Raw genomic sequence first — 18140 nt, 5'->3', positions numbered from 1 at the left:
CTCTAACCACGTGGGGACAGCCATATCTCCTGAGAGCCTAAGGCCATTCCAGTCTTCAACATATCTTGGCAGAGTCCTGCTCAGATCACTGTTCATTGTTCATACCCACATAGTCCTCAGCAAGTCAGGAGATAGCTCTTATCTGAGAACTGGGCTGCCCCCACACATCTTTAAAGTTTTTTCACAATTAAAAAAAAAACATTAAAAACATTAAAAAAAATTAAAAAATAAAAAATAAAAAAAATAAAAATAAATTTTTAAAGTTTTCCACAAAATAGCCCTGTACCAGGCCAGAACCCATAACCAGTATGTAGCACACCAGTGGACAGATTCAAGTGCAAACAAGAACAAGAGTCACACAGCTCATTAGCAAGTCCATACGCATGCTTGCTTTAGCACATCATGGGAAGATTAGCACAAAGACCAAAACTTATCTGCACTTTCCCCAGATCTCAGTATTCTACAGAATGTACAAATCAAAGACCCGGGAACACACTTATTCCATCATCAATTAAGCCATCAGGAGCTCCACCCCAGAACAATAATCCAGAGTCAGTCCAGCACTCATCACACTAGGAGGTTTTCCCCAACAAGACTAAGGTCCATATTGCAGATTGCTTCTTAGCAAACCAAGAAAAAAAGTCTTACACAGAAAAAGGATAATATATAGCACCATTGAACACCATACTAGAAAGTCCTTGTTGAACAGGACTGATAACTGTACTCACACTTAACTCATTAGGAAACAGCCCTCACTTGCATGAGATCCTATGCCTATACCATTATAAATATCAAAAACACAATCTGAAGCAGACCATCAAACTCCCATACCATCACTTAGCATGGTGGGAAGATTCATATGGGGGGGGACCCTATATATATGTTCACCAAAGAAGTAATGAGCCCCTGTGAAAAACTGAGCCATGACCTAGATCTACCCCAGCACACCACCATAGAGCCCATCTCAGATGGGCATGTATAGTCATATCAAACCACATGGCCCACTATGAGACAGTGCCAACCCAGAACAGAGCCTTCACCCATGTCACTCCTCCACGTGCCAGAAGACCAGAAGACATTCTCTTTCCAGACCACGTTTTGTAGTTACATCAGGACTGCGTATACCAGGACAAAGCCCCCACAAAGATAAACTTAAAGCTACATCATCACTCAGGTCATCTGGAGAACCCCACTCCTCAGCTACCACTGGGTTTAAGGCACATACCTTCATCCCCTCTTGGCACCATCGTTGCCTAATCCTTCCCAGACAAAGGCCAACATCTACTCCACCATTGTGCACCCTAAGTGGCAGCATCTGCTCAGGGAACAGCCATTTCTTTCTCCCTATATCAGTGCTTCAAACACAAGGAGATAGCCCAAATTAGGGGGCTATACCAGCACTTGGTGAACCAACAGACAGCTTCAGCCAAAAACAGAGCTTGTCAGTACATCTCTGCTCAGCAAATCACTGGACAGTTGGGATGACCAGACCACTGATCTGCATACTGAGCATAGTCTCTTGCCTAGGTTAGGACCTGGATAGGCAACCACTTGGTACAGACAATGCAACCCCAGAGGGGATAGGACTAAGTCACACACCCCCAATTTGGCATACCAGGGACCATCAGAACATGAATCATACCTGGGCCATTGCTCAGGATACTGCAAGAAGGGCTTCCCTAGTCAGACCTGGACATAGATCCTTGCCCAGTGCTCAGCAAGCCATGACACAGCCTCAGGCCACATCCCATGCCACCACTTGCTCAGCAGAACAAACTGTGATGCTGATTCCAGCACCAGCTGAAGCAACTCCCTTCAGGACAGGATCTTCCCTTTCCTTATACCTAGCAAGGCACAGGACAATCTTTGCTGAGGATATGATACTTGCCACCCCTCAGAACTGGGACTCAGTGTCCTTATTGGACTCAGTGTCCTTAGTTGCTCCGGATAATGAACGAGAGATTCAGTTCAACCTGAGACCTCTCCCTTACCCTTTGCAGTATGCCTGGACACAGCCCCCATCCAGAACCCTCAGTTCTATCTCTTCGTTCTTCATTCACTCCTTTTCTACTGGGTCCTTCCCCAAAGTCCCCCTTATAACCTACTGCATCTCTCTCTTCCATCCTAAACACCAAAGCCAGCCCTTTCTACTTCTCTTTCTATTCATGTCAGAGCTGAGCTATTTGTTTGTTTAGTTATTTATATATTTTTAAAGATTTTATTTATTTGACAGGCAGAGATCACAAGTAGGCGGAGAGGCAGGCAGAGAGAGAGGAGGAAGCAGGATCCCCAACAAGCAGAGAGCCCGATGCGGGGCTCGATTCCAGGACCCCGGGATCATGACTTGAGCCGAAGGCAGAGGCCTCAACCCACTGAGCCACCCAGGTGCCCCTAGTTATTATCTTTAAAAGATTTATTTATATATTTGAGAGAGAGCGAGGGTGAGCATGAGTGGGAGGGACAGAAGGGAAGGGAAAGAGAATCTCAAGAGAATCTCTGTGCTCAGCGCAGAGTCCCACTCAGGGCTTGATGTCATGACCCTGAGATCAAGACCTGAGCTGAAACAAGAGTTGGTTGCTTAGCTGACTATGCCACCCAGGTGCTCCAGAGCTGAGCTTTTAGAAGAGCATTCTGTAGCTCTGTGTCCACCTCCTTTGCTGGCTTCTGTCATCATGCCTTAGTTACCACCCGCAAAGGTTACTCGTCCAGCCCCCTCACCTCCTGGACCTGGTTGGGAGATCAGACACTGGGTTTCAGCTTCCTCAGTGAAAGTGTCTCCTCCCTTAGGCCCCTGGATTCTATTCCTGCATCTTTCTACTTTTCCACACATCCCTTGTGCCATCCCATGTCCCCATGGACACTGTTCTCTAGGCCCCTGAGATCTCCCCCAGTGCCCTCTTCTTTGTACAGCTTCCAGGTAACCTGTGAGGCTCCTCTCAGGTGTCCCTCCGCAAGAAACCCTGGCTGATCCCACCCACAATCCCTGCCTGGCCTTGCTTCTCTAGCACAATGCGACCTTGCATTCTGGAGGGGTACATCCCTCCCCTTCTAGAGCTTAGGTCCTCACAGGCAGGAACCCCCTGTCGCTCACCTCAGGGTCCCCTGTTCAGGGTGCAGAACCTGATTCTGAACCAGCTCTTGATAAAATTGTGTACCTCTGGGGCTGGAGAGCTGGGTGTTTGGAAGCAAAGAGGCAGCTAGGACCTGTGCATGGGTTCCTGAGCTCCCAGGAACAGGCAGGAAGCCTGCATATTGCTGGTTTGGGGGGGCGGGGGAGCTTTTGCAGAAGGTGGGAGGGGCTGTCAAATCAGGCCTGCTCCCAGCAAGTGGCAGCAAGGGCCACCTCTAATAACCCCCATAAGGGCTCAGTAAATGTGTGTTGAATCAGCTGAGAGGCGTCTGTGCAGACTTAGCCATCATGAGAGGCATGAAGAGCCCTTGAATCCCCGCTGTTAGTAAAGATAATTTGGCAGGCAGAAGAGAGGGAGGTTGCATGAGCAGCTTGTAGAGAGAAGCACCCAGCTGCAACAGAACAAGAAATAGTGGCCCGACAGTTTTAGGTCAAGTGCAGGGCTCTGATGGCTTCTGGGAAGTGGGGGGAGCCAGGTGCCTTCCTGTATGCAGAACCAGAGCACTCTCCGTAGTAATGGGTGATACACACCCACCTATCATGGTGATGCCATCATAGAGGAAAAGGGTGGCGTCAGGGTGACCAACTGTCCCAACTTTCCTGAGATGGGGGAATTTCCAAAGAGCTGGCACTTTCGGTTTGCAAACTAGGACAGAGCTCCGGGCAAACTGGGACAGTTGGTCACGCTTGGTGGCAGTGGAGGGAGAATCAGTCTCAAGTGGGGCTTGCTTCCCCTCTGCTATTTAGAGCAAACCGGGGACTCAAGGAGGCATCAGTCTGAGTTGCAGCCCCATCTGGATATTCCAGTGGGGCTATGGGCCTGTATCAAGTTTGCAAGGGGAGGGCTTCCTGGAGGTGGCATGGGTTGGACTCTCTTCTCTCTACTGGAGGGCTTATCCTACGGGAGTTGGGTCTCACTAGCTGGGGTCACTGTGTTCGGCAGGGGTGCTTTGAGGGTTAATGCATATAAAAGGGTGAAGCCTTATGTGCAAGCTGCATGTGAGATACGCAGGAAGTCTGAAATTATCCTGAGCTGTTTTGCCACAGCGTAAAACCTAATGATCACTAGCGTGGCTCTGCGACCATGGGTCCCAAGAATTTCAGGGCAGTTTTTACTATAGTGTCAGCATTGTTTTGTTTGTTTGTTTGTTTGTTTATTTATTTATTTTTACCATATCCATTATTTTTAATGTCCAGCGTTTATAATACGAGGGCCAGAGCTCTTTCCCCACCTCAAGTTTATAAGTTTTCGATTGGCTTGTGAGGCCAATAGGGATACTTCTTCTTGTCTAATTTGGTTTCTGGGAAGGCTTCATTCAGGTCCTCAATGGTCATCTGATCGAACGGAATTATGTTCCTTAGCTTCTCCAGCTGTTTTTCGTATTCCACAATCCTGGCCTCTGAGAGAGACAAAAACTCAGCACAGCTTTTCACATCTTCTTTTTCTTCAGTGTCCACCTGAACAGTGTATTTATCCTCTGGCACAGGAATCTTCAGGGCATTGAGCTTCTTCTCAAAGTCATCTACCAAGCCAGCCTTCGCCACATTGGCCTTGTAGTAAGCCCAGTCGATAGCAGGGGGTTTCTCAGGGAGAGTAGCCAACTTGGAGGTAAGTGTCTCATTCCAAGATTTCAGGGAATTAGCAATGGCCTTCTGGTTTCGGGGTATGATCTCCCCCAAAGCTACCCAGTCAATGGTTTTTAGAGCAAGTTTTCGCCCAGCCATCTTGAGATCCTTCACCGACCCCGGCTGCCCAGAGTCCACAGCCTGTTTATTTATTTTTAACTGAGAATAAATTCACGTCACATGTAATTTGCCATTTTATTTTTTTTTAAAGATTATTTATTTGTTTATTTATTTGAGAGGGAGAGCGTGAGTAGCAGGGAAGGGCAGAAGGAGAGGGAGTGGAAGAGGCAGACTCCTCAACAAGCGTGGAGCCAGACGCAGGGCTCAATCCCAGGACCCCCAGATCACGACCTGAGCCAAAGGCAGACGCTTCACTGGCTGAGCCACCCAGGCACCCCTAGAGCATTTATTATTTTTTAATACTTGTGAGATGCATGGTTTGCACATGGTCTCGAAGCCGCACTCTTTACTCCTGCCCAGGGCTCTGGGGTTGAAATTCTGCAGTTTCTAATCCGAGAGAGAAAGCACATCCCACCATGGCCCTTACAGAGGAGGACAGCTAGAGCTTGCACCTGTCCTCTCCACATACCATTCTGTGAGACAGCCTTTGCCCGTGATGCTTGTCCTTACTTTCATGCTGTATTTTATTTTTCAAACTCTACATTTGCAAGCATTGTCATGTTGGAGCTCTGGATCTTCAGTAGCAAGCCAACCCTGTTCTCACTACTGGGAGCTTGAAGTAGGGGAGTTGTGCCTGCTACTTGCCCGGAGATTGGGGGAGGGGGCAGGGGGACTGTAGAACTAAGCTGTGCCAGTGTGGTATGAAAGAACTGTAAAGTGCCATCTAGACATACGGCACGTAGACATGTAGACCTATGAGAGAGGCCCAAGGTCTGTCCGATTCCAAAGCCCATGCTTTTGATGACTTCTCTGTACTACCCTTTCTCTCTTCATCAGGGATTCCTGTCACAAAGGAAGGCTTTCCATTTTATAGCCTTGTGTCTCTACTTGGAACTAGGGCTTGGCATGTTTTCCTTCCTTCCTCTCTCCTTGCCTCCCTTGCTTGATTCCCTATTTACTTTTAGTCCTTCTCCCTTCCTTTCTTCCTTTCCTCCCTGTTTCTCTTCTTTCTTTCCTTCCTTTTAAAATTCCTTCTCCTTGTTTCCTTCCTTCCCTCCTCCTTTACCGTTAGGATTCTCTCATTGTCTATGCTACCGTCCTACAACCCTGGGTAAATACCTCAGTTAACCCACTACTTCATACAATATCTTGTAAAAACCGGACCCTAAGATTCATATTAGCTTCCCGCTGGCAGCATTGCTGAAAGAACTTAGAGGATACTCCCTAGCCCACCTCACAGGTATGTGGCAGACAGGGTGAGATAGCATACCAGGAGCTCCGCCTATAGGAGGAAAGTGCTGGGTATTTTCCGTGGATCTTCTTACCCCCCCACACCTGATCCATTCCCCACATTTTGCTGCCTTGTCCTGCTCCCTAGGAGACCAGCCCTTCCACGGTCTATGTCACATGGGCTTCTGGTTGGGTTTGGCCAGTGGCAGGCGCTGACATGGGCTTAGAGGGTAGAAAGAGTGAAGTCAAGATTATGTATTCTTTCTGTTCCCTTCCTGTCCACCCATGGTTCTGGAAAGGGCAACATTCCTCAATGACCACAACTGCCATCAGGCCACCTTCTTCCATAGCTCCTTCTCTTACCAGGTTCTAGTATTACTCCCCTCTCTTGGCCCCTTTTGGTCAAGGGGTATTTCCCTCTGTTACGAGTCCCTGAACACCTTATCATCCCTTGTTCTCTTATTCCTGTCCACATCTTCATTCAGTTCATCTCGCATAAATCCTTTGAGTGTGCCATCTATTGCTTGCCAGGACCGTGCCTCATACAAGCAGGACAAGGAGCCACCCAAGGACTGGGGCCAGGATAGTGCCATTTCCATCAAGCCTGGGGTTCTCTTCTCCATCAAGAGAGAGCACATGTTGTCAGAATCATGGGTTTGGGTGCTAGAAAAAACAGTGAATCCAAATCTGAAATTGGAATGCAAAAGACATTCTTTCATACAAGGCTCTTGGGCTTTGTGTGAGGAAGTGAGGTATGAAGGCCAGGCTTTGCTAGGACTATCAGACCCTAAACAAAGTGGATGGTACAGAATTCTATTCACTTCTGACTTACTGGTCTGTGTCAAGGTGGCTTAGTGCTCTCAAATCCAGACTTCATGGGAATGAACAATCTTATCTGAATCAGAGAGAGTGATAAATCACGGTATCATTTTAGTCCTTAGTAGGGCAGTGTGAGTACAGCATATTTCCTTTGCCTACATTGTTCCCAAGCCAGCTATCTGGCAGCCTCTATGACCTCCTCGAATGATAGTAATCATCTGAGGTGACTATTGTGGGTCTCCTGGTTTGTGTTAATTGTTCCCATGGCTGGAATTCAACCATGTCTGTGCATGTCTCATAACTTGGAGGGGAGGCAACACAAAGCTATTTATTTGCATCAGTATCAAAGCGCATAGGGCACCTGTGTAAAGAAGGTTTTCATGGGCACCGGGGGAGATATGAAAATAAAGAAGATGGTGCCTTATTTTTCTTGGGTGTTGATTTTCCTGCCCAGCCTCGGACACATGTATTTGATCCCTATATGTAGAGAGAAGCTACTGGCAAAAGCTGATGGGTCTGGTTCCCCTCTGAAGTGTGACAGTGTGGGAGGGGGCACTCCCCTGATGCCTCGAGAATTTGCAATTCAGCAGTCGAAGGGGGCTACACTCTTCATACAGATGTGGTAGTAAGAAAAATTATGCACAATCTGGAAATAAGGCAAAAGGGTCCTTTGCATGTCATATTGGATCCTTGTCTAACAAGTCCGCCTAAAAATTATTTAATTCTCTAAGGAAATGCATTTTGTGTGACTTACTATTGACTATTGATTAAGGCCAAGCCTTTATGAAGTCTCTGTTAACTTGCAGATTTTTGTTTGTAGGGATGCAGGTGATTCAGTCCAGTAGAAAAGACTGCACCCAAGGTAACAATTGTATTTCCCCACAGTCCATTAACTAGTATTGTATCTAATTTAGTAATCTTATTCTAGAATTATTTCTTTTAGTGCCTCTATGCATTCTTTCCAATTCTCCTTTGAATCAATTTACCATACTGCTGTTTCTCCGTCAATGCGTTAAATAAAATTGGTATAGGTGCTAACTTTATATTTTGTACTAGTCATATTTTTTAAAGATTTTATTTGAAAGAGAGAGAGGGTGCCTGGGGGGCTCAGTTGGTTAAGTGTCTGCCTTCTGCTCGATGGTGGTCCCAGGGTCCTGGGATTGAGTCCGGAGTCAGGTTTCCTGCTCACCAAGGAGCCTGCTTTTCCCTCTCCCTCTGCCATTCCCCCTGCTTGTGCTCTCTCACTCTCTCTGTCTGCCAAATGGATAGATGAAATCTTTAAATGAAAAAAAAGAGAAAGAAAGAGAGAGAGAGAGAGAGAGAGAGAGAGAGTAGATGAGCAGAAGGGAGGGGCAGAGGGAAATGGAGAAGCAGACTGCCTGCTAAGCAGGGAACCCAATGTGGGGCTTGATCCCAGAACCCTAGGATCATGACCTGAACTAAAGGCAGATGCTTAACTGACTGAGCTACCCAGGTGCCCCTGTACAAGTCATATTTTTAACTTTCTAAAGATTATACTTTGACAGTGGACAGTGGTAGCTGTGGCATGGATGAGGGACTCAGCAGATATTTTATTGAGCAATGTGAAAAGAATGGTGGGCACTGTTAACTATAGCTAACAGATATGTTTGTGGGGACATTAGATGACTCCTCCTGATGACTTCCGGACATCACTTGGTGAAATAAATATTTTCCCCAAAGTTCCTGGTTTTATCTTGACTGTGAAGGCGAAAGGAAGTCAGAAGAGGGAAGCTGCCCAAGTTTCACTGAGACATTTTTTCAGAACCTTTTCCTGAAAACTTCTGGTTGGTTATCTTTTTGCCAACTCCAACTCAGCATATCTAACGCTGACCTTATCTTTTGTCTCAAAGGCACTCCTGCCATTTTCCCTACTCAATTGAATGGCACCTCTGTTCATTCAGTCCTTCAAGCCAGAAACTGGAATGTCCTCTTGGGCTTCTCCTGCTTCTCCATCTTCTACCTATAATTAGTATTGTCAACCTAAATAAAGAAGTAAACTGAGGCAAGCTGGAATTACCAGAAATTGAGTTTATTCAGGTGTAGCAGAGGAATTTCAATTTGGAGAACCCATGCTGTAGCAATCTACAGGCTAGTCCATCAAGGGCTGGGGGTGGGCTGTATTCATGGGCAGAGTACAAAGAGGGGGAAGTCCAGCCCCTGGCGAAGCAGTGGGTTCATTGGCTTAAGGACAAGAGAGATTCCTGGTGGATTTTTATTGGTCAAGAGATAAGTCTCAGTCTTCTTGTAAATCAGACATTTAAGGGAAACTGGTCTCTCAATTCCTAAGTTCCATTCTTCCAAGTGTGTATCCATGAGATTCTCCATTTTGCATTCACCAGTTCCATTTTATTTATTTATTTATTTAAAATGTGTATTTTTTTTTAGTAATCTCTACACCCAACAGGGGGCTCAAACTCATGATCCAGAGATCTAGAGTCACACGGTCTACCGACTGAGTCATCCAGACACCCCCTTCAGTTCCATTTTAATTCTATTTTATTTCATTTTATTTTTATTTAAAGATTCTTTTTAAGTTTTAAGATTTATTTATTTACTTATGAGAGAGTATGTGCATGCATGCACACAAGTAGAGAGGGAGGGGAAGAGGGAGAGGGAGAAGCAAACTCCCTGCTGAGCAGGGAGCCCAATGCAGGGCTCGATCCCAGGACCCCGAGATCATGACCTGAGCTGAAGGCAGATGCTGCACTATACTGAGCCACCCAGCCATCTCTTAAAATTTTTTTTTAAAGTTTTATTTATTTAAGTAATCTCTATATTCCACATGGAGCTTGAAGTCATGACCCCAAGATCAGGAATTGCAAGGTCCTCAAACTGAGCCAGCCGGGCACCCCTAAAGATTATTTTTTTAAGATTTTATTTTTAAGTAATCTGTACACCCAACATGGGGCTCGAACTCATAAACCCAAGATCAAAAGTCACATGCTCTACCCAGTGATATAGCCAGGAGCCCCTCCAGTTACATTCTGGAGTGAAATTCGTTTATATACCCAAGTCTTACTAATTCTGTCTCCTAAACATTTATCCTCCTGTTACTACTTTCTCAATTCAGTTCTTCATCACCTCTCACTTGATGAGCGTCCTCACCTGCCTCAAGTTCGCCTTTCTTCTCACCCATTCTGCCAGCCTGGTTTATATCATGTTGCCAGTTTCATCTCACTAAAAGAAAACTGTAATCATGTTACTCCTCTGATTAAAACCCTTCAAGGGAGGGGAGCCTGTGTGGCTCAGGCGGTTAAGTGTCTGCCTTCAGCTCGGGTCATGATCCCAGCATCCTGGGATCAGCTTCCTTGCTCAGCAAGGAGCCTGCTTCTCCCTCTCCCTCTGCCTCTCCCCCCTGCTTGTAGTCTCTCATGCGTGCGCTCTCTCAAGCAAATAAATAAATAAATAATCTTTAAAATACATAAAATAGGGGCATCTAGGTGGCTCAGTGGGTTAAAGCCTCTGCTTTGGCTCAGGTCATGATCCCAGGGTCCTGGGATGGAGTGCTGCATTGGGCTTTCTGCTCAGCAGGGAGCCTGTTTCCCCCTCTCTCTCTGCCTGCCTCTCTGCCTACTTGTGATCTCTCTCTCTGTCAAATAAATAAATAAAGTCTTTAAAAAAATACTTAAAATAAAGCCCTTCAAGGGAAGCCAGTGCAGAATTGGAATGGATAGAATTTAATGATGGAATGGATAAAGCAATCAAGGGCATGAAAAAAAATCAAGGGTTTCTTACTGCCTGTAGGATAAAGTCCAGTCCGGGCTCTTACCACTATTTTATAACCCGATCTCAACCTATTTTATCAGCCTTGTCTCATCTCCAGGCCCTCCCTAGCAAACATCCTAGCAAACATCCTGTACTGTAGTTATATTGCACTTCTCACCATGCTCTTTTGAGCTTCCTTGTTTTTGTGCTTTCTGTTCCCTTTGTCCCAAATGACTGCATTCCTCTTTATTTGTGACTATATTCCTAGTCACCTGTCAAACTCCTCCAGGTGGAAGTCACTGGTGTATCCTTAAATTTTGCTCCCTACACACCTTACTCACCTCACCCTAGTCCCAACACTGGTAGCCCTTGAAAATACCACTATTAGATAATATTAAGCAAAAAGAACAAAGTGAAACAGAGTATTAAGGTAGTCTTGCTTTTGTTATGAAAAGAAGGAAAAATTTCAAAAGCATTCATATATCTATTTATCTATTTATCTTTCTAAAAAGAAACACAAGACAAATAAACCAGAATACAACCAGGTTGACCACTTACTAGAGGCTGGGTCAGAGAAGAGAGATAGTGCAGGAAAGATGTGGGAAGGAATGACAATTCCTGAGTATGCATTACTACATAGTTTTGACTTCTGAAGCATATTAATATTCTATATATTCAAAAATGGGGTGAAAGGGGGGAGGGGCTCCTGGCTGGCTCAGTCAGAGGAGTGTGCAACTCTCGATCTCGTGGTTTTGAGTTCGGGCCCCAAGTTGGGAGTAGAGATTACTTAAATAAATGAAACTTTAAAAAAAAAATGATGGGGGATGACTCAGCTGAAAGCATATGGAACAAATGAACCACATTGTATTTCAAATAATCACACTTAAAGAGGAGGTGAGGGCAGTAGAAAGGACTAATTCAAGTCATTTATGAACTGGACTGAGATGAGATGGGGTTATGAGGCAAGCAGAACTGCAAACAAATACTGAACTCTCTTTAGTAGGCTTTGTTGTGGTAGAGGTATAGGCAAAACAATTCTGAAATGACTCAAGATAAAGCATTGAACAAATGAATAAATGGATCGATGTAGTTGGGCATCAGGGTTCTAATTGTGAAAGAAGGGACATACAAATACGAAATGGGGAAAGGCAAGAAAGAACCCTGTGAGGATGGATTGGAATTGGAAGGATTGGTATGAACACATTATTTCTGAAATATGTATATATGTATGTTAATGTGCTCATTATATATGTATGTGTGTGTGTGTGTGTGTGTGTGTGCATATATTTACTAGTTCTGTCTAATGAAAAGGCCCAGAGGCAAAGATACCCCAATAGTAATGAGTACACCTAATGCTCAGATCTTTATCTCTAATAATGTTTCCTCCCTAAAAGGAACCAGGCTCCTCAGAATAATGGCAGATTGTAGGGCTGGGACAAAATAGGGATGAAATAAGTCTGGAACATCTTTTTTTTTTTTTTTAATAGGCTCCGTACCTAGTGTGGAGCCCAATGCAGGGCCTGAACTCATGACCCTCAGACCAAGACCTGAACAGAGATCAAGATTCAGAAGCTCAAACCAACTGAGCCATCCAGGTGCCCCAAACCTGGAACATCTTTTATGTCATAAAGTAAGGAAGTGCTTTAAAAGCAATGAGGGCATGTCATAAATACCCAGCAGCCAACTCGAAGGAGCTCCCATTGGCCAAATCTGGGAGTATTAGAGCAACAAAATAATTCAGTGTAGGATAAATTATAAATCATTGAAAAAAATAGAAATCCATGAGTCCATATGGACAGTCCATCCATCCACCCATGTCATCTATCCATCCATCCACCCATCTGTCCATCCATCAATAAGGGAGGAGGGTAGGCTCTTGTTTAGAATGTCAAGTGCCCACTGATTATTGTAGAAAGAATTCTGCAGTAGGAAAGTCAGAGTTTTGTAACTATTTTAGTAAAGATTGAATCAGGCAAGACTCATCAAAGGGTACTAAATCCAGGGGGAGTTTTTTGGGGTGCCCAGCTGGCTCAGTCAGTAGAATATAAACTCTTGATCTCAGGGTCATGAGTTAAAGTCCTATGCTGAGCACAGAGCTTAATTACTTAAAATAGATAAATAATTCCAGGAGAATTTTTTATGAGGAGCAGGATATTTTCATTGCTTTAAGATGTATCCCCTATAGAATTGCTTATTAGTTTCAAGGAAGAAAAAAATAATTATATAGCGGAGAAATCTGACAACCCCTTAACGAGGTGATTAAAATGAGCATTACTGGGGCACCTGGGTGGCTTAGTCAGTTAAGTGTACAACTCTTGATTTTGGCTCAGGTCATGATCTCAGGGTCATGAGATAGAGCCCCACATTGGTCTCTCTACTAGGCATGGAGCCTGCTTAAGATTCTCTCTCTCCCCCCTCCCTCTCCCTCTGCCCCTGCTTGCATGTTCTCTTTCTCTCTTAAGGACAAATGAACATCATGTACCTCCAGTGGTAAAACCCTGAGAAGGACATGACACTACCTATGGAAGATTCCTGGCAAGAATACAATGGAGGGCACCTGGGTGGCTCAGGGGTTTATGTATCTGCCTTCTGCTCAGGTCATGATTGCAGAGTCCCCAGATCAAGTCCCGCATTAGGTTCCCTGCTCAGCAGAGAGCCTGCTTCTCCCTCTGCCCTTCACCTAGCTTGTGCTCTCTCTTTCCCTCTCTCTCAAATAAATAAAATAAAATAAAAATTAAATTAAAAAGAACACATACAATGGAATAAAAGGAATGACACATGCCACCACATGGATAAACCTTGAAGACATATGCTAAGTGAAATAAACCAGACACAAAAATGACAAATATTGTGTGATTCCACTTATATAAGGTACCTAGAGTATTCCAATTCCTAGAGAAGGAAAGTAGAATGGTAGGTATCAGGCGCTAAGGAGAAGGAGGAATGGGAAGTTACTGTTTAATAGGTACAGAGTTTCAGTTTGGGAAGGTGAAAAAGTTCTAGAGATGGATGATGGTGTTGGTTGCACAATGTGAATGTATTAATGCCACTTAACTATACACTTAAAAATAGTTAAACTGGGGGCGCCTGGGTGGCTCAGTGGGTTAAGCCGCTGCCTTAGGCTCGGGTCGTGATCTCAGGGTCCTGGGATCGAGTCCCACATCGGGCTCTCTGCTCAGCGGGGAGCCTGCTTCCCTCTCTCTCTCTCTCTTTGCCTGCCTCTCCATCTACTTGTGATTTCTCTCTGTCAAATAAATAAATAAAATCTTAAAAAAAAAATAGTTAAACTGTGGGGTGCCTGGGTGGCTCAGTCAGTAGAGCATGCGATTCTTGATCTCAGGGTCATGAGTTTGAGCCTCATGTTGGGCTTAAAGTTTACTTTAAAAATAAATACAGGAGCACCTGGCTGGCTCAGTTGGTAGAGCATGTGACTCTTGATCTCAGGTTTGTGAGTTCTAGCCCCATGCTGGGTATTGAAATTACTTAAAAAAAAAAAAAGAGTACAACATTTCAATGTAATCATGAGGAAAGAGAAAAACAAAATAAAAAATAGTTTATTTTGGGTCGCCTGTATGGCTCAGTGGGTTAAAGCCTCTGCCTTTGGTTCAGGTCATGATCTCAGGGTCCTGGGATCGAGCCCCACATTGGGCTCTCTGCTCAGCAGAGAGCCTGCTTCTTCCTCTCTCTCTGCCTACTTGTGATCTCTCTCTGTCAAATAAATAAATAAAATCTTTTTAAAAAAAGAAATAGTTTCTTTTTTTTCTTATTTATTTGACAGAAATCACAAGTAGACAGAGAGGCAGGCAGAGAGAGAGAAAGGGAAGCAGGCTCCCTGCTGTGCAGAGAGCCTGATATGGGACTCGATCCCAGGACCCCGAGATCATGACCCGAGCCGAAGGCAGCGGCTCAACCCACTGAGCCACCCAGGCGCCCAGAAATAGTTTCTTTTTAAAAGGAGGGTATGTATTCTTCAAAAATGTCTGTGTCATAAAAGACAAAGAAAGAAAAAAAAGAATGGGGGCATCTAGGTGGCTCAGTTGGTAGAACATGCAACTCTTGATCTCAGGATTGTGATTTTGATCTCTAATTGGGTGTAGAGATTACTTAAAAATAAAATATTAAACAACTGGGTGGCTCAGTTGGTTGAGCATCTGACTCTTGATTTCTGCTCAGGTCATAATCTCAGGGTCATGGTTTTGAGCCTGCTCTGCTTTCAGCGGAGAGTCTGCTTGAGATTTTCTCTCTCTCCATCTTCCTCTGCCTCTCCCTGCCACCACCCACAAATAAATAAATCTTTAAAAAATAAATAAAAGGGGTGTCTGGGTGGTTTCGTCATTAAGCATCTGCCTTCGGCTCAGGTCATGATCCCAGGCTCCTGATATCGAGGCCCACATTGGGCTCCCTGCTTGGTGGGGAGCCCGCTTCTCCCTCTCCCACTCAGCTTGCTTGTGTTCCCTCTCTCACTGTGTCTATCTCTGTCAAATAAGTAAATAAAATCTTTAAAAAAAATAAAAATAAATAAAAAAGAAAAGAAAAGAAAATCTTAAAAAAAAAACAAGACAAAGCCTATGGAAATGTTCCAGATTAAAGGAAGCTAAAGAGACAAGATGTTGGTTCACAAACTAAAGTATATAAGGGTGAGGGGTAATTATGTATAATACTCTTAAATAGTTTAGGGGAAAATATAGGCAGATAGATAAAGCATGCAAAAGCCCATGGGCTAAAAAGTTAACATTACATGAATCTGGATAAAGGTGTTAGAAGAGGTCACTGAGAGGGCATGACCCCTGACTGACCCATGAGCTAGACCCCATTCAGTTGGAGGCTCCTTACCTCTTCTCCTATCCTGGGAATGTATGATATGCCCACCATTCCCACAGTGGAAGCTGTTCCAAGGTCATAGCCTTGAGAGAATAAAGTGTTGTTGAGACCATCTGGACTATATATGTAACTGAGCCTCATTAAGCCCTCTATATATACGTTTTCTTTAGGGGCACCTGGGTGGCTCAGTTAAACACCTCCCTTCAGCTCATGTCATGATCCCAGGGTCCTGGGATTGAGCCCCACATCCAGCTCCCTGTTCAGTGGAGAGCCTGCTTCTCCCTCTGCCTGCTGCTCCCCCAGTTTGTGTACTCACTCTCTCAAATAAATAAATAAAATCTTTTTCTCTCTCAAATAAATAAATAAAATCTTTTTTAAAAAGATTTTTTAAATCTTTAATCTTTAATCTTTTTAAAAAGATTTTATTTGTTTATTTGAGAGAGAGAGACCATGCTCGAGTAAATGAGGAGGGGGAGGAGCAGGGGGAGAGGCACAAGCAGACTGTACTGAGCGCTGAGCCCGATGTAAGGCTCCATCCCATGACCCTAAGATCATGACCTGAGCATCCCAAGGCCTCTGTATAAACTTTTAACATTAAGTGGGTGGGCACAGAGATTTAGTCATCTCATAGCCACCTAAGATAAGGCTTGCATGTAAGTTCTTTTGCTTAGTAAATCTGCCACCTACCAATCTACAATGGCCTGCCTCTTTTTTTGGTTCCCACTGCCCCTCTGTGTACCGGGGCCAATTTTAGATTTCACCTAGGAAGCTGCCAAGGTTTCAAACCAACAAAAGGTGTCCTTCATGCTACTCTTATTCTAGCACGCTTGCCGAAAGCTTGAAATTATCTCCAAATAAAAAGTTCAAAAAACAAAACAGTAGTACCTTTATAGTATGTGCCATAGCATATTGTGATTGTGGCTCCACTAGTCTGTGAGTAATCACAGACACGGATCATATCTTTTTTTTTTTTAAGTAATCTCTGCACCCAATGTAGGGCTTGAACTTCTGACCCCCAAGATCAAGAGTTACATGTTCCATGGACCGAGCCAGTCAGGCGCCCCAGACTTAATCACCATTACCAGAGTGTGGGAGTGGGTGGGTACCTTCACAGGACAGGAAGAATAGTAGGTATGCAGTGCATGTTTGATAATTGAACATAAGCATTTGCAATCGAATGCCGCACAAAAGTTGTGCTGATGTGGGTTATTTCCTGGGTGATATGAGGCAAGGGTTCAGGCAAGGAAGAAATCTCTGCTGGTTCTCCTAACAAAGCATTTATGGATTTCTTTTCCTTGTGGTTAGTATACCTTTTTTATGGTATTTCTTTTTTTGATTAGAGTATAATTGACATATAACATGTTAGTTTTAGGTATATAATATAATGATTCAATCCTTTATACATTGCTGAATGATCACCACTATAAGTCTGGTTACCTTCCATCATCATACAGTTACAAAATTTTTTTTTTATAATGAAAACTTTCAAGATTTACTCCCTTGGCAACTTTCAAATATGCAATACAATATTATTGACTATCATCATCATGTTGTAGATTACATCACCATGACATTTATTTTATAACTGGAAGTTTGTACCTCTGAATCCACTTCACCCATTTTACCCACCTTCCTTTCCCTTCCCTTCTGGCAATCACCAATCTGTTCTCTGTATCTATGAGTGTTGTTTTGTTTTGCTCATTTGTTTTGGTTTTTGGATGGTACATGTAAGTGAAATCCTATGGTATTTGTCTTTCTCTGTCTTATTTATTTCATTTAGCATAATACTCTCTAGCTCCATCCATGTTGTTGCAAATGGCAAGATTTCATTCTTTTTATGGCTACGTAGTATTCCATTATATACATGTATCACATCTTTTTTATCCATTTATCCATTGATGGATGCTTAGGTTGCTTCCATATCTTAGCTATTGTAAATAATACTGCAGTGAACATAGCAAGTGCATATATCTTTTTGAATTTGTGTTTTCATTCTCTTTGGATAAATACCCAGAAGTGGGACTGCTAGATCATATGGTAGTTTTCTTTTTTAATTTTTTGGGGGACCTCCATTCTGTTTTTCACAGTGGTGTAGATTTCTTGATGTTATTGCCTCTTCAGGGATTCATTTGATATCACAGGCATTATATCTCTGTAAAGGATGTACTGTGGATTCTTCCGTTCTGAATATGTTAAGGCTCTCCTAAAGAAAAGTCCAAAAAATTTTGTGCAGGCTATGTTGAGATTTACCATTTCCTGCATCTCTGTAATTGAGAAGACACCCTGAAAAATTTGTGAACACTCCCACACCACCTTCACAAAAAGATAAGATTGTAAGCCACAAAGGAGTCACGTGATTCACTGAAGAAACTCTCCAAACAAGTGCCCGCCTCATATCTGCCTCTAATTAAGAGAATGACTCATCAGTATTCCATGATGGTTAATTGTTTTTACTACTGCTTTTGACTATTTTCAAAACCATAACTCAAAAAATTGTTTTAATCATAATTCACTCATTCATTAAATTAAAAATATGTTGAATATCTACTGTTTGAGGGATATCGGTCACTGAGGATACAGTAGTGAATAAAACAGATGTCTCTGTGTCATGGAGTTTACAGTGTAGTAGGGGAGACAGATATTAGACAAATAAGTATATCAGAGATTA

General features: G+C 43.6%; 1 protein-coding gene across 1 annotated transcript; it reads right to left on the bottom strand.

Moving 5' to 3' along the window:
• Positions 1 to 4310: 4310 nt before the first annotated feature.
• Positions 4311 to 4891, bottom strand: LOC116582184 (ATP synthase subunit d, mitochondrial-like). Its single transcript, XM_032329637.1, has one exon. The coding sequence runs from the start codon at positions 4853 to 4855 to the stop codon at positions 4370 to 4372; it is 486 nt and encodes a 161-aa protein (XP_032185528.1). The 5' UTR covers positions 4856 to 4891; the 3' UTR covers positions 4311 to 4369.
• Between the last annotated feature and the right edge of the window lie 13249 nt (positions 4892 to 18140).

This window comes from Mustela erminea, chromosome X, assembly GCF_009829155.1.
Source record: "Mustela erminea isolate mMusErm1 chromosome X, mMusErm1.Pri, whole genome shotgun sequence".
In the NCBI taxonomy this organism is placed as follows: Eukaryota; Metazoa; Chordata; class Mammalia; order Carnivora; family Mustelidae; genus Mustela; species Mustela erminea.
Note: the sequence above shows the minus strand (reverse complement) of the source record. Positions and strands in the feature narration are given on the sequence as shown.

Coding starts and splice junctions, on each gene's coding strand:
- LOC116582184 (XM_032329637.1), bottom strand. CDS start 4,855: ATGGCTGGGCGAAAACTTGCTCTAAAAACCATTGACTGGGTAGCTTTG.